We start from the raw sequence: 17,269 nt of genomic DNA, 5'->3' as shown, positions 1-17,269 counted from the left end.
AATTGGATTCAAATGTAATAATCACGTAAATTTTCATACTGCCAGGAATATAATACCAGTATTTTGAAGTATAAATTTTACTACCAAGACTTAAATTTCATTCACAGAATAGTCTATACCTTTGTTATAACAAGTCAAGTGTGCTAACAATATGACCAAAATCATATACAAAAAGTTCTGACCAAGTACAAAACCCTTTAATCCAAACAAAATTCTCAGAAATAGAGGTTGTTTTTCTTTAAAACAACTAATACGAACCAACTGTGGACCTCGTTTTGTCGAATTTTTCCTTTATTCATATGCGGCAGACTTCATGCATGCACTCCTAATTGAGGATAAAGAGAAACTAGCATTATCCTTTAACTTAATTTCCCACTTAGATGTAATAGATGATGTCCTTTCGATTACTAATTAGGTTGTTGACTAAGTTCAACACATTTACTCTTATCCCTCATCGAATTGAATTAATGAATTCCACAGAAACAGTTAATTCTGTTTGTCTTTATTTACATCTTGAGAAGTGCAAGGAAAGTCAGATACACATTTTTAAAATTAAGCCAAAGTGGTGATTACAGCTTCCGTATGGTCAGCAACATTCCTTGAGTGTTGATCATATATCTCCAAGCAGATAAGATAGACAAGACCTACCGTTTCATATACTGGATTTTCTTATAGAGGTTTGCTGCTTATAGAGAAGTTATTAAACCAAGGGTTCTAAGTGGTAATATTGACGTACTCTCGTTGAACGTTTTACAGACGCCAGGGCTGACCTTCCCAGATTTCAACGGATATGTGCTAATTGTACACAATCTCGTCCTCTTGTCCTCGATTTTGACAACATTAAATGAGACTTATCATCTAATTCATACTTGCCATGAATACAATGAAGGGTGCCACATGTGGAGTAGGATTTGCCTACCTTTCCACAGCCAAAGTTTCTATGTAGTGTTTTGAGAACTTGTACGTTTTTTTTCTTTATATTTTTTAGCAAATGTGCTGTCCGTTTCTTTTCGTTGTAGGACTTTGGCAATTCCTTTGTGATCTTCAGTCCCTTATTAAGCAATACATTTCAATTTGTACATGAAGTAAATGTACTTTTCAAATTTAGATTAAAACGAATGCATTTTTTTTTTACATGTAATGCAACTGTGTAGGTAAAGCAAAGCAGTTGTCTAAATATTTTTTTTATGGATAATCTTATCCTTTACCCTTTGGTTTTCACTTGTTATGTGTGTATTTACCTCCTTTAATGTTTTAAATATCATTATACGGTCTACAGGAATACCACAGATCAATATTCATCTGTAGAAAAGTCCACCATCGGTTAAGTCGTTCGAAAATCGTCAACAAAGGTAAAATACTTCCCTCTTAAACCTTTTACATTGGTTATTTATTTTTCTAAATGCAAAAACCTGTTGAACAAAGAAGTATAAGAAATTTCGTTGTACGTAAACTTTAAATATTTAAACTGCCTATACGTTTATTTTTTTGTTTCAGTTTTGTCTTAATATTACGTCTATTTCTCGGAAAAGGTCAGCTATTGTTGGAATGCAGTTTAAATATTATCAAACTGCTAATCAGTATAGTAGACTTGAAAGAAATCATCAATTGACATAACTAAACATATGTTTTACATTGGTTAGCTCAGGAACCCAGGCAGTTTATACTTTATTTTGTAAGATCACAAACAGCTGAAGGTAAAATATTAGACATTTTCATTTAATTATTCAAAAGGTCATTCATTATTAATGAAATAGAAAGAAAAAAAAATATAGAAAATGATTTTTTTAATTTTAGAATTGATTTGATATGCATTTGACTTTATTGTCATGATGTACTTGCCATTATGTTTTACCAACAATAAAATTGCACCAGCTTTTCATTCAATAGTCTTCCGAGATCGAATAAAAATATACTTTTGCTTGAATTTGTATTGAAAATAAATTCAATTCGATTTAACATTCCCGAACCGCTTAACTTGAATGCATTGAAATTTGTAACCCCGTGACGTAGAAAATGATCCGTTTTTCGTCATGAAGACTGGCTACCGATGGAAAACCAAACAATTTTTAGAAAAAAACTATTAAATTTCCAGATAGTAACAAATCTTGCAACGTTCCGAGTTTTTTGATTATCTGTAACACTTCGAAAGTTGAAATATTTTTTGAACACTTTGGCTGTTTGTTCTTTCCTAATTCATGTGACCTGCTCCGGGCTTAATATTATAGATTGAAGACTAATATTTTTATGATAAATAAAAATGAGTAAAAAGTAAAGTCAGTTCCCTATTTTTAAAAGTACCTTTTCAAGTAAACTGACGCTTGTCTGTTTACATATTACAGTTGCAGTTAGCTTTTTCAAAACATATTTATCCATGTTGTTTCTATCCTAAAAATAAATGTTTTGAGTAAAGGCGAAAATGTGATCTAATTTATCTTAAATTCGACATGAAAATGGGGTACATGGGGTCCGACTGAATCTCAGGGTCGGATGGACCCGATACCCTTTACTAGCATTTGTTTTTAGTCAATTTTATTGGTTACCGACACAAACCATTCAATTTCAAGAAAATCAAGATGAATGTTTAAGTCAATATTAAAATATGGGTTAATATATGTATGATAATATTTTGTCTAACTCCTTCCAAGAAATGTTATGTAATGTTTCATGGACTGATAATTTTAAATTATTGAAATAAACTTAACCACCTGGTGACAAAAAAAAAGAAATTCATATTAAATACCCTTACAATGCGTTCTTGAGTTAATACGTTAAACATCATATTTCTACATATAAAGACTTTTTTTCAGTATAAGTGTGTTTATTATACTATATCAAGGCAACAGTAGTATACCGCTATCTGTGTATTCCTAACTACTGTTCTGTTGTATAATTGATACAGTAAATTGACAGATGATAAAAAATTAAGTTGATATGGTATGATTGTCAAGAAGACAACTATTTACCAGAGACTTAATGACATGGATGTTAGCATCTTTATGTCACTGTATTGCATTTTCGGTGATGTTAGAGATGTGATCATGACAACGTCAACGAATTTCTGCTTGTGACTAAACACTTCATAGAGTAGTTTTTAAAAAAATATTTTCATATCATTATCCTGACATAGTTTCTAATCGGGAAACATATAAATTGAACATACATGCCCGTAAAAAATCCATCAAGGAAGAAAGATGGTATATATCAACGTTAAAATGTTAAATAACAAAAATTCTGAACACAGGGGACAATTCAAAAATGCCTAATCAAATGAACAAATTAAAAGCTAAAACACATCATACGAAAAGATAACAACTGTCATATTTCCCGACTTATTACAGGCATTTCTTTATGTAGAAAATGATTGATTAAATCTGTTTTTATAGATATTGTAGCTAGCTAAATCTCTCACTTGTATAACAGTCGCATATAATTCCTTTATATTGACAACAAAACAAAGACATAGTAGGTCAAAATGTAAAATAAAACATAGGATTAGACCAGTCAACTGTGTTTTGTAATCTTTATCACTATAACAAAGAAAAACAAGAAGGCATACAAACAAACAAATATAATCAAAAACAAAAGATAACAATACAAAAATTTAGTACAATAAAACTTTGACGGGGTGTATAAAAAATACACTATATAGTGGAAGTAAAAATTTACAAAACCACAAAGTAATGGAAAACTATAAAACGTAATTAAGAGGATAAACAACGTCAGTTTCAGAATAATACATCAAGACCATCATGTATTATTTGTGAAGTTGATACGGAATTTTAACAAAAATGTCTTGGTATCTTAAGTTCAGATAAGTTACCACTACCGGTACATTTGTATTTCAATACTTTTTTCCCACTCATTTCTCGAGTAGTAACAGCGGTATACTTCTTTTGCCTTTATTTAGGTTATTTTGAGTCTTTGGTTTTCTATGTTGTGTTTTTATTTCGGAAAAAAGTTGAGTTGATTGTATTATCTATATTTTACGATCATTTTCGGGGCCCTTTATAGCTTGCTGCTCGGTGTTGAAGACCGTACTTTGACCTATAATGATTTACTTTCACAAATTGTGACAGAGATGTGTCTCATTGGCACTCATACCACATCTTCTTATATCTTTAACGTAGACATGCGCAGGTTATTTTGCCAATTTCACATTTGTTAAATACACTTTTAACTTTTTAAGATATGGAAAAATTTGACGAGGTGGATGCTGTTGTTGGTAACAAGGGAGAAACATTAACAAAAACACCGATTGCACCAATTGCAAATGAAACAGAAAGGTACATGTGTGATTGAATATACTTTCTTTGTGTTGTCTTTAATCCATTTTCCATTGAATGCCGCAATTTACAACTCATTAAAAGGTATAACTGTTCCAGTAAAAATAGTTTAATTAATTTTTTAAAGAATGAGTCCAAAACTTGAAGAAAGGTAGGTACTTTACAATTTTATTTGTAATTCTGATCGGATATTGTTCAATATCTTGTCATTTGTAGTTGTAATTCTATTTGTTTTTATTTTTTATTTGTGTGTAAAAGTAAAGATAACTAATCACCCAGTCATTTAAATGATTTTAGTTACAATAACTATTTGCACATGATTTGATTGTTTTACAATTTGATTTAGAAGAAATACCGACATAGATTGATAATACAATTTATCAACTAATTACTAACACCATTCTATATTAATATTCTTGAATTATTATAAAATACATCAAATAACATAATTACAAACCTACTATTGAATTATATCTAATTTATTTTTTAAGTCACCTGTGACATCACTTGTGTGGAGTTGATACAGTCATGTGAAAATGTCTGACGTATAGTTCGTGGCTCTGAGTGCTGTCTTAGGTTGTTTATGGTGTTCGGTGTTATTCTGTGGTTAGCATGTCGAAATGTACTATTGTATTGAGAAATTATTGTGTATTTCTCTGTCCTGTATGATCTTGCATTTATTTTAACTGGATTTTTTCCACAATAACTACGCCCATAAACTACCGAACTCTAAGCACATAAGACTAATAAAAACCAAACTAAAGTTCAAATTGAATACCCACACGACAGTGCCATACATGTGCTGATTTTAATTGCACATTATGATACATAATATCATGTCGACAAAATATAGTCAAGTAATTACTATTACTTGTAATAATTACTACTGAAATCAAAACATTTCATATAAAATCAAATAAATTCACATAAGCAAGATAAAAAATTTAACTGAGAAACACGTCTAGTCGAGTCGGCCCTGTCGTGCTGAATGGCTATATCCCATGAAGCGCGGGAAAACAACTAACGGTCTATGGGAGACAACTAGAAGAAATTAATTTCAATCTAATTCAGTTCCTTCAAACGGTTGAAATTACATTTTCTGTCATTAAATGTTGTCATTTTAGTGGTATGTTTGAGATTGCCATAAAAGCGTGAAGTTTTGCTAGCCACAAAACTAAGTTCAACCCACCATTTGTTCTCAAAATGTCCTTTACCAAGTGAGGCAAATGGCAGTTGTTATCTTATAGTTCGTTTTTTTTTTTTGTGTGTGTTACATTGTCGTTTGATTTTTGTTGTTTTCAAAGTAGGTTTCACAAAAATCTTAAGACTAAGATTGATCGTAAGTACAACTCTTATAGTTGATCTGTTTCCTTCGGTTTATGTTTGTAAACCAGATTTGGTTTTTTCTCAATTGATTTATGACTTTTGAACAGCGGTACAGTACTGCTGCATTTATTTTCAAACATAAATGGTACCAATTTGACCTGTCAGACGCGTATTTCACGAATCACATTTGTTCAGTGATAAATGGAGCCAACGTCTCGAAAAGTCATAAACCTATTACAAACGTTGAAGGATCGTAAATGTTTTAATATTACAAATTTTCAGCGTATTCTGGTTAAGGTTTATCTAAATGCTCCAAAAGTATAAATGATATCCATGCTCATTTTTTCGATTCATGTTACAAACACTGGCCCTTAAATAAGATAGACTGCTCTTAAGTAAGGACGATCAAATCAGAACAAATTGAACAAAAATAAAGGGTTTGTATTCAGGGTAAAAATACAACACCGATATTTTGAATTGATTTATCATGTAAATTTTGAAGTTTTGTTTTTCTAAATGATTTTTCTGTTGTAGTAACTCTGGACAAGGCAAAATAGCCAAAACACATTTAGACCAAGAAAGATACACAATTAGTTCTGGGATAGCAGTTGTAATCAATAACATTACATTTAATCCAAAATTAAAATTAGGTGATCGTGAAGGAAGTGATGTGGATGCTTCGTCTTTATTCCAACGATTCATGGAACTTGGTTTTGATACTGATATGTTGAATGATGTCACAAAAGATGACATGGATACGAAATTTAATGAGAGTAAGAATTTGAGAGTAATAAAGGTTAAATTTGATTTTTCAAAATCAAACTTAAAATTTTTAAGTTTTTGTAATGTTTTGTTATGAATGCTTAAATATTTTAAATTAAATTTACAACGCGAAAATCTCAGTTCGTTCTGATGTTTACAGCGGATTCCATTGAGTGTGTAGCCACAGTTTATATCTTTGGTTAGCTTACTTGTTAGCTGAACCGTGAAGTCATTGTTTGGTCAGAAAAACTAACCTACTTTAAGAATAGACTAGTCCGACAGAAAACCAATCGATCAGTCTTTTGGACTATGCTACTTAGAAGGGAGGGTAGTATATCTGACCTCATAATGACTCCGCGGTTCAGCTAACAAGCATGCTAACCAAAGATATTACCTTTCACTACACAGGCAGTGGAATCCGCTGTAATGGAATTATTTTTCATGTTCTTTATAATAAGGATACTCATTTTATGTTGCTAGGTTGACAAACATCACAGCAATGATGTATCATCAATTCTACCAGAACGTTCCGAAAAAAATCTAAATAACTTATCATTAATATAGAGAAGAACAAATACTTGCCAATAGTCTTATATGAAAGGCGTTTTATTATACAAAATAGCAGTTAGATTTTGGGGGATCCGACTGAAAACATGGCTACAATAGACAATTTAGTTAATAGATGTCAATGATTATTTCCTGTTCTGTGGAAACTATATATATCTTCTAAATCATGTGTGTAAAGATTTAAAGAGATATTTTTTAAGACTAATCACAGTTTTAAGCTTATCATGTTGCAAGCATGCATTTTATGTTCACTTGTCCTTTATTTGATCTTTAAACTTTCATGTTCGAACGAGTTGATGAGTCTTTAGATACAAAACGTGCGTCTGTCGTTCAAAGTTATAAGTTTGGTATCTCTGATAAAGTCACCGCCTTAGTGGTCTAGCGTTAGTGTGTGCGCCTTGAGCGCAGACAGTCGTTGGTTTGAACACCTGTCGGGAATAAACAGACAACGCCATGACTGAAAAAAATAACAAGACCAACATACCAACAAAAGTTCACAAACACCCTATAAAAATTGGGGTGATCTTAAGTGCTCCAGGAGAGTAAGCAGATCCTGAACCACTTGTAGTATCCGTCATGATGCTCATACTAGTACACATCCGATAATTAGTCTAACTCGATGCGTCACATGCAGGAAAGGGGGACGGGATTGTAGTTAACATCTGTGAAACGGATATTTCATAACGGCCCACCAACTAGTGATGGCGTTCGTAAAATTTACGATGGAATGATTTCAACTCAATCGCATGGAACTAATGATTACATAGCTTCATTGTGAGCAGCAATCAATCCTCTTTCATTTTCCCTGTTCCTAAAAGAATTCATCAGAAGTTTCTAACTTGTTGATCAATATTCCGTATCAATTTCACAAATAATACACGATGGTCTTGAAATATAGATTCTGGGTACTGACGTTGTTTATAAAATTATTCGCGTGTAATAGTGTTCTTTTATATGTCTTTACGAATATTTTTTTTTACTATTTAGTCTCTTTTTGATGGATATCCGTATGACGTAACTTATACATCCCCTCATTGTGTTATTGTTATAATGTAAAAACAAATTGTGTTCTTGTCTTTCATTTTTGATAATGTGCTTTGTCTATATGCCTTATATTAACAACATAACAACATAGTTAAACAACCTCCAATTTAAACTACAGACATTATATTCACACCATGAAGCCTCGGTCACACCTTACCGGATAGCTCGAACGGACGCCTAACGGATAACTTTTTTTTTCAATCCGTTCATGTCCGTTACACGTCCGTTCTTATCCGTTAGACGTCCGTCCATATCCGTTGCATGTCCGTTAAGCGTACGTTTTATCCGTCGGCGTCCGTTCTGTCCAGTGGAAAATTTTGAGCATGTTCAAAACTTTGAACGGACGTCCAACGGATAAAATGTCCGTTGAACGTCTGTTAGGCGTCCGTTTTGTACGGTACTCGTCCGTTTCGTTTCCGTTTTGTATCCGTTACGTGTCCGTTATACATCCGTTGGAGGTCTGGAAGATAAAGTCACCAACGGACTTCTACCAGACGTTTAACGGATAAATAAAGGCAACAGTAGTATACCGCTGTTCAAAACTCATAAATCCATGGACAAAAAACAAAATCGGGGTAACAAACCAAAACCGAGCGAAACGCATTAAATATAAGAGGAGAACAACGACACAAACGATAAAACGGATGTTGAACGGATGAGAAACGGACGTCTACCGCCGGTATAACGGATAAAACGGATGATGAACGGATCTGAAACAGATAAATGCAAATTGAAAATTTCGCGTCAGAAATGCCAATTATTGGTATGTCAGATTTCTTAAGGTTCATGAATTTTTATTATTCATAATCGATCTTAGAGTATAGGCACGTCTCCACAATCAAGCAGTTCTTATTCAGGCCAGACACTGTCCTTTGGCGGAATTTTGAAGAATAAACCAAAACCAGTTACACAGAAACATTTTGAATATATATACGATTTACATGTATTATTATTGTCGCCTTTGATTTTTCCGTATATCTTGTTCATCCGTTTTATCCGGTACGCTTCCATTTGGTGTCCGTTTTATGCGGTACTCGTCCGTTGGACGTACGTTCGACATCCGTTCTGTCCGGTACGTGCCCGTTTCTCGTACGTTGCATATCCGGTGTGTGTCCGTTATGCATCCGTTACACGTCCGTTTTATTCGGTCAGTACATCAACGGACTCCCAACGGATAACAATTTTGTCAACGGACAACTTTTATTTTCATCCGTTAGGCGGCCGTTCGTGCTATCCGATAAGCTGTTACCGAGGCTTGAGACTTCAGAAATATACTTTATAGACTAAAAAGGAAAGCCAATATCAGATTACAGAATTAAACACCAATTGTGTTTAAAACCAGGAAATAAGAAAACGTAGAGTGGGTGTTGTCAATGAGGACAAATTCCGGATTTGGTTATACTTAAGTTCTATTTTTGTTAAATCAGCTCTTCAATGTTTGTATATGTATTTGGCAGCGAGCATCACTGGATAGATATTAATTTTTGAAATGCGCATCTGGTGCATTCAATTTGTACCAAAAATGTTATATTGCATTGAATCAACCTCTATAAATCTAGAATTTTCAAAAAGACTTTCCTTACTATGTATTAATATTTTTTTTAAGTTAGAGAAGACAAGGAAAGTTTGAAGAATGCGGATTGCCTGATTGTAGTATTGTTGACACATGGTAATGAGGACAGTGTATATATGACAGATATGTCTATCAAGATCAAATATGTGATGGATTTCTTTAATGCAACGAACTGTCCAGAACTTATTCTGAAACCAAAAGTTTTTATATTACAGGTAAGTTTAATAAATTGCATGTTTTTTTTTTAAATATGTTTTTTTTTATATACTAGTATATTAGTACATTGAACTTTAATGTTTAGTAAACTCGTTTTGTTTCATGAGTTATAGGGTAAAATTATATATAACTTATATGATCTACTGATTAATATACAAGGAGATTGCAATGTAGTTTGAGCTGTAACATGTATATCGTCATTACTCACTGTAGCAAAACAAATGGGCAGTCTTATGGCTGTTTATTAAACTCTGAGGTTTCTATAATTTGGTTTGTTTGTTTGTTGAATGATGTCAAATATATAAATACAATCAACTTCTTAAAGGTAAACAGAAACCATTATTTCCCTATATATTCTAACGGAAATTTACATGAAACTGATGTTAGTATAATTTGTGATTATCTTAGCGAAAACCAAATCAGTAATATTTCCTAAATAATTTTTAAACTGACAGTTGTCATTCCCTAACGAATGATATAAAACAAGTAATCTCTACGAATATTCTAAGACATCATTATCACCAATATATGTTATGTTTTGCTATTGGATTTTTCAAACACTTGTAACTATATTGATATCATCTTTTTACAGGACAAATTTCAATCTTTATTTAAACCCTCACATAGAAATAACCAGTATATCTACTTTGAAGACAAAACTTTAAGAAAAGAAAGGACTTTCATTTAAACATTGTGATCTTATTGTGGAAATCATTAAATAATTTACATGTTGCTTAAGATAAAAATGTGTTATTAAGAAATTGGTATCAACTGTTTACAAAAGATTCACATTTTTACTTTGTTGACTATGTTGCCTTTGAGTATTATTTTTTTTAAATTCCTATTTTAACAGTTTTACTTTAGTGACTTTAATGCTAAAATTTGTTTACTTTCATACATTTGAAGTGAAATCAAGGATATTTCACATAAATGATATCAAGTTTTCAGCACCCTACGTGTCATATAATTAAAGCTAGTATGATGTATATTTGCCACGAGCATCACTGAAGAGACATATTTTGTCGAAATGCGCATCTGGTGCAACAAAATTGGTACCGTTGATTTTATTACACTTACGACTATTGTTAAGTTTCGAACTTACATATTTCCAAAACAACACTTTTATCTCAGGACGCCATGGGCACTTTTTACAAACTTGAGGATTTAAAATGGCACTCGAGTGAAAAACATTGCATCATCAAATAAAACTCATTGAAAATTAAAATACCCAGAAACTTACAAGTGATATAAGTGTCGGTGTTTCATATACTTTAAAAGTGCACAATACAACAGTTCAGACTAAATTTTTCAGTAAGGTCAAAATATGATTGTAAATCTACAATTTCAGGCATGTAGAGGATTAGATTTAGGAGGTGGTGTAGAAGTAAAAGTTATAAGAGATCCAAACCAGGCAGATGCTGCTCCTATATTTACAGAGTATGACCATAATTTTGGAGACACAATACGAATCCCTAATGAAGCAGATTTCCTTGCAGTGTATTCATCTTCTTCTGGTTAGTTTAGTAAATCCGTATACAAAGCATTAGTAAAGCTAAATATACATCGGTGTTAGTAATTCCACTTACTTATGCACTCGTTATTTTTATCGTCTTAGATCAATGGTCCGTCATTATTACATTGATATTTTACATCGATATACATGTCACCATGTATCATTATCCACATACCATACATCTCTTTTTTTCATGAAATAAACAAAAATACAAATACAAATACAATATCACCATGAACCATGCGCTTTTCGCCATAAACCATACACTATAAACAGTTACAAAATTCATTAGAAATATAAAAAAAAAGAAGATGTGGTATGATTTCCAATGATACAATTTTATGTTTGATAATAATACGAGAATATATAAATCAAAGGATGTAGGTCAGTTTTTAGTCATTCCTGTGGTAGAAATACTGTTCTCGAAGTCTAGAGTAATTCAAAAGTGATATGATTAGTACAGCAAGAACAGCAAAAATAAGTATTTCATAATACCAAAAAAAAAGGAAAGAGGAAAAACCTAAATATTTAAATAATGTAATAATCACAACAACACTGAAGTTCTAAAAAATAGACGTGCAAAATACAAACATGAAAAAACAACAAGTAATCTATATAGTCTAACTTTTTACAGACATAACACGTGCTTTCGATACACGTTTAAAGTTTGCACTAATACCTTAATTTTAAAAAAGCCGACTATATATTTGTATTGGTGTTTATAAAGGTAGCACTACAGTCAGAATTTCCTGACTCCAACCAACAGTTCTCAAAGATTAATTTCTCCAAAATTACTCAATGGATTTTTAAAATCTTAACTCATTTCAAAGCTAAAATACAATTCTTTCTTAATCTATAGATAAATTTATTTTTGGTATGATTAATCTCAAATTCTGATATGACGTGCTTTTATTCGCTTTGTAAATAAACCCATGCTCTAAATCCAGTAAAATTTGTTTGCACATGCTTATATTGACTACTGAAGAATAATGAATTTGATCAAATTGGCATGCATTTAATATATTTCATTAACTTAAAACACTTCCAAACTCTTAAATGATGCACATGCTGAGACTTATTCATTAAATAAGGCTGTAATGTGTTGCAATTCGAAATTGACATATTTGACCTAGATACGACAACCGTTCATGCTGTCTGTTCAAAACTCTTGCCTCTGAAAAATCAAATTGCCAGTCGTTTCTTGTTTAAAACAAAAAAGGGAGGTTTCGTGTAAGAGCCTTCACAAACTCACTACACTTATACACATCGGACATAGAAATTGCTTTATTGTCAGAATCGAAATAATTGTTGCAACTATACTAACGCTCGGGCAAAAATAATCACGAATATAAGGCCTACCCATGATAAAACTACAATAAAGTATAGCTTTCACCAATTATTTCTTTTAACATTATAGCATATAATTGCCAAAAAAGTGGTCTTCCAACTTGGATGAACATGACACATTAAGGTCAAATGGTAGTAAAAAATTGTTTTCATCCCTTTAATCAACCATAACAAGCTACAAAACCTTGTCTCAAATGTTTGATATATGCCTCCAGTAAGAAGATATAATGATTTTGCTGCTGGGTGTCAAACTCCGTTGCACCTTTCATCCTTCGAGACCTATAAACTGATTTAAAAACAAAACATACGTATGTATGTATATTATTACACAGATTAATAAAAGCACTGGTTGCTTGTTTCTGAATTCTAATTGTGAATGTGTTTATAAAATGTACTTGTATAATTCATAGTAAAATATTGTTGAAATCAATTTAGAGATATTTGAATTTGGATGATTTTATAATAAATTCGGTTTCTATTCATTCTCAAATTTTTGTTTTGTTTTCATTTTATAAAAAAAGTAAAGAAAGTAAAGAAAAAAGAATATAACGTTATATTTACTTATAAAACTTTACCTATAAGTAGTATTAAGCTCAATACATCTTAACGGAGAAAAACCATTACACCATTGTAATATGTGTGTTGGTTTATGGATGGCTTAGTTTTCTAACAATAAACAAGTTAACGAATTGTGATCGCATTATTATTCCTCAATAACTTGGTAAAGAACGACAATTAATTTCGGTCAGATTGTCTTTATGATTTGTAATTGTTCAACTTTACATTTGTGTGTGCAATACACAGAACACGTATGCATTGTACATGTTCTGCGAGGATTCGTTCGAATTTTTTCTCAGTTTATTATTCAAATCTTTGGTGCTGGAACCATTTCCATAGAAACTACAAGTATTTTTTCATAGGCTCATTGGAAGGTGTTAATATTTGAGTGGTATATTCTCCCGATTTTATCTGGTTTCGAGCTAAATCAACCGTTGTACAGTTTATGATTAATACTATTTTAATATGAATATATAGCAACAGTAGTTTAATGATGCTCAAATTTCGTTTATCAATTTCAAACATACAATCCACAAGAAAACAAATAGTGATGAAGCATTGGTATAAATAACAAAAAAACGGAACATAAGTAGCAGTGTGTGTTTGCTCGTATAATAAGATAAAACAAAATCAGAAGATGATATCATAATCCTGTAATATAAAGGTTAGAAAAGAAAGAAGATTTTCCAATTTTTTAAGCTGCTCATACAACATTCCAGCAAAAGCACACGTCAAAAACGTTTTCATTTGTATTTTTTAGTAATGATAATAAATTTGGCTGGATCCAATTCATATACAATTCAGATATGGTTCTTATATTAAAAGATTTTTGTTTTTTTCATATTGGAAATAATTTAGTTTTTTTCAATTCATGAAATTATACCTTATTGTTTTCTCATAGGCGACTTATGTGATGAAAATGTGGCCCCATTCTTTATGACGATAATTTAGTCGAAATGGTTTACTCTTTTAAATTATTCATACATTTTGGATATTATTTCGAAATCAATATGCATTTTTCCTAGATGGATTCATGGAGAAAGTTGATATAAAACCGTATAAAGATATACATAATAATTAATGTGCTTAAAATACGACTTAAAGATTTTTTATGATATTCATTTAATAACTGAAAAGTAAATCATAAATGATGTATCTTAGTTATTATAATCGATGATGTCTAATGATACGAAATTATAAAAAATGTGATTGCCTCTTATCACCATAATGCACACTTGAATACAACATCTGCTTATTTTTTACATTGAAATCTATTTCTGAATAACAGGCTATGGATCTTTCCGAAACTCACAGACAGGGTCACCATTCGTACGACATTTGTCAGATGAGTTTCTGAAGATGAAGCAAGGTGAAGACTTCTACAAAGTATTGACCAGAGTTAACAAAAAAGTTGGAATGGGATATAAACCAAAACATCAAAGCAGTGGCATTGTTACCCAGATGCCTTGTTTCATTTCACATCTTACAAAGGACTTGGTTTTTAAACATAAAGATTAGAAGGCTAATCTATGAATTCGTGCAAATAGACTGGACCAGGTGTCAAATATAGAAATTTACAATGTTTTAAATACAGTTTTATTTCAAAATTTGATCCAAAATTGAACAATTGCGTATATATTCTGCTTTATTCAAAATGTTATTTGTTTAACGATTGTTAAATTCTAACCTGTTTATTTTTTTAAAGTGTGGGGTAAAGTTATAACACCTGAACATTTCAGTGTGGACACGACAATACACTTTCATTTTATCAAATATTTGCTTCTCTTGCACTTTTTAAATAAATACACTTGCTATCAACTAATTTTTTCCCCAACTTAAATGAATATCATTTTATATGAAATGCATTTAGTACATTATCCTGCAAAGTTTAAAGATGGTGGATTTGAAATTTTGTTAAACAGTCAATCCGCAATTAGAAGTTTAAAGAAAACAATAATTAAAAAAAAGATATCAGGGTGCCGATTAACATAAGTAACTACAAAAAGTGAAGCTTTTTCTTTTACATTTGGGTATTCTATATCTTATAAGCTTGGTTTGGCAATTGCATGCAAGTATTTCAATTTCAATTAAATGCAATGATAACAAGTTAAATTGCGGTCACAGCTCTTTGCAGTAAATTCTTAACAAAAGTTAAAAAAAATATATAAAACAATCGGCATCTTATTTACTGCAAGGTTACTTCATCAAAATATGTCACTATTTCTTTTTATGTTTTTTATGTTGCTACACAAATTTATGTAGTAAATAATTGTTTACTAACTAACTTGTTTTTAGGAGAAGGGTATTTTTACAAAGGAATATAATGTTCGAATTATTGAGATAATTGGAGTCTTCAACTGTCAAATATTCATAAAATCAATAACCTTAAGTAATAAAGTGTGATTTAATTATTCAGAAATGACAAACTTTCCTTTTTGATAAAAGAATAAATAACAATTCAAAACTGAAAAGAAATTTTGATAGACGAATCAAAATTAGTTGAAATGCCAATATGCAAATATCTTAGAATATTCAAATATCGTAGATAAGTGAAACCTCAACCAAATTTTGTATGTAAATCTTGGAATTTAAAACTATATATAAGTTCCAGCTGCAGGCATGTTATTTGAAAATGCTCATTCAATGAGAGAGTAAATATCTTTAAGTTTTGAAAAACAAAGATTGAAATATGAGAGGTTGTTCATAATAGAGTTTAATATATATCAGTACTTTTTTTAAGCATGGTTTTCACTAAAATTCAATCGACTGTTATGTAATGGTTATATAACGAAGGGTGATGCTATCCTGTACAAGAGTTGTGCATTTAGAACAATACAATATCTCAAAAGACATTATGCCTGGTTCGTTTGCGACAATGTCTGAATTTTTTATTTGGTATAGTTCCAATAAATGAGACTACTGCGCAGTGCGTAGCTTTTACAAGGTTGGTTTTTGCAGATTGTCGCAACTTCTTGTACTGGTAGTTGTGCGTTTTCAATTATCAAAATGGATAAATATTCTATAATTAAATGTAAATACTGAGTGACAACTTATGCAGGCAAAATTGTAATCTTAAATTCGTCACCAAAATGTTATCTTAATTAGATTTGTGAATAAAAAATACTCCAACAGTCAAACTCAAATTCCACTTATTTCAATTTTTGGTGGTATGTTTGGAGGTTCTGTTGCAAATTTGTTACTTACATGTTGCTTTTTTAAACGAAAACAAATAAAAAGATCCTTCATAGTTAGTTACTATAATACAAACACGATGAGAAAGATGCCTTTAATATTAAAACTGATAAGTCGAAAATTAACTGATAATAACACGGTACTGTCGGAGACGACGAAAATAATGTTAAGAATACATACTCCATTCATGTTCCTATGATATGTCGATATGTTAAAGTTGTTTGCAATATTTTTTCAACATCGAGAAGCATGATCTTCAAACGACGTAAGGACGCCTGTAGGTAATTACACTTTAAGAGGAAAACAAGGAAACATGTGATGGACTAGTATAGGTATCTAGTTTAAAGCATAATATTCCAAATTCGTTATTTCTTTAATGATATACATCGCATTAGAAAGGATAAACATTGAACAAATATAGGGACAGAACGGCTGACAGATTTCGTCCTTATCTTGAATCAAACTCCAAAATTTGGTTTATTTCATACTAAAAATCATACGTAAATTAAAAACGTTCCATGGAAAACAATTGTCATCGTTTTAATGCAGATATTAAGTTATTCCAATAAAATACTCATGGAATCCTCCAGTCTCGCATACATGTAGCATTATTAATGGAAAACTGTGGATATTATAGGGTATCTATGAATAACATATAAAATCAGTACATGCTCAGCAAAAAAAAAAAAAAAAACCAAAGCAAAATGATTTTATTGCTATTCTACTTTTCAAAGTCACAATGAGGTTTTTAACACGAAGTGAAAAAAAACTCTCACCTCACTGTAAGTTAAAGGCAATCCTTATTACTCAAAATACTAAAAATTTATGATTTATATTACCAAAACTAAAAGCCTTTCCAATGCTTCAATTTATCTATGACTTTTT

At 31.1% G+C, this 17,269-nt stretch overlaps 1 protein-coding gene across 1 annotated transcript; it reads left to right on the top strand.

Moving 5' to 3' along the window:
- Positions 1-1,559: 1,559 nt before the first annotated feature.
- On the top strand, positions 1,560-16,329 carry LOC143067738 (caspase-3-like). Its single transcript, XM_076241231.1, has 6 exons — positions 1,560-1,697; positions 4,190-4,286; positions 6,147-6,385; positions 9,592-9,773; positions 11,123-11,288; positions 14,481-16,329. Exons 2-6 carry the CDS (start codon positions 4,192-4,194, stop codon positions 14,708-14,710), a joined length of 912 nt encoding a protein of 303 aa, XP_076097346.1. The 5' UTR covers positions 1,560-1,697; positions 4,190-4,191; the 3' UTR covers positions 14,711-16,329.
- The last annotated feature ends 940 nt before the right edge of the window (positions 16,330-17,269 follow it).

Source organism: Mytilus galloprovincialis, chromosome 1 (genome assembly GCF_965363235.1).
Source record: "Mytilus galloprovincialis chromosome 1, xbMytGall1.hap1.1, whole genome shotgun sequence".
NCBI classification, from domain to species: domain Eukaryota; kingdom Metazoa; phylum Mollusca; class Bivalvia; order Mytilida; family Mytilidae; genus Mytilus; species Mytilus galloprovincialis.
The sequence above is the reverse complement of the archived record's forward strand: the minus strand, read 5'-3'. Positions and strand labels throughout refer to the sequence as shown.